The sequence below is a fragment of the Merops nubicus genome, unplaced genomic scaffold, assembly GCF_000691845.1.
Source record: "Merops nubicus isolate BGI_N331 unplaced genomic scaffold, ASM69184v1 scaffold27909, whole genome shotgun sequence".
Lineage (NCBI taxonomy): Eukaryota > Metazoa > Chordata > Aves > Coraciiformes > Meropidae > Merops > Merops nubicus.
The window spans coordinates 1-247 of NW_008632053.1; the positions used below are offsets into that span (position 1 = coordinate 1).

General features: G+C 61.1%; 1 protein-coding gene across 1 annotated transcript in view; it reads left to right on the plus strand.

The window, feature by feature from the left end:
* The first annotated feature begins 89 nt into the window (after positions 1-89).
* The window catches only part of ENHO (energy homeostasis associated), a 1,720-nt gene continuing 1,562 nt past the window's right edge, over positions 90-247 (plus strand). Inside the window, exon 1 of the mRNA XM_008947819.1 lies at positions 90-239. Within this exon, the coding sequence (XP_008946067.1) occupies positions 90-239 (150 nt within the window). The remainder of the gene's footprint in view (positions 240-247) is intronic.

Consider the following 247-nt stretch of genomic DNA (forward strand, 5'->3'; position numbering starts at 1 on the left):
GGGCAGAGGCCGCGAGCTCGATTGCTGCACTGGCATCCCAGGCGTGGGGTCGAGCTGCGGGCCCCGCTTTTTCCCACGGGACAGTGGCGATGGGGGCCGCTCTCTCCACCGGAGCCATTGTGGCCATTTCCTTTAACTGTGTCATCGCGTTGCTCATCATCATCCTTTTCCTCATCCTCTGCAAGGCCTGCAGGACACCCTCGTGCCCCAAGAAGAGCTCGGCTTCTGCTGCAGATGAGGCAAAGAA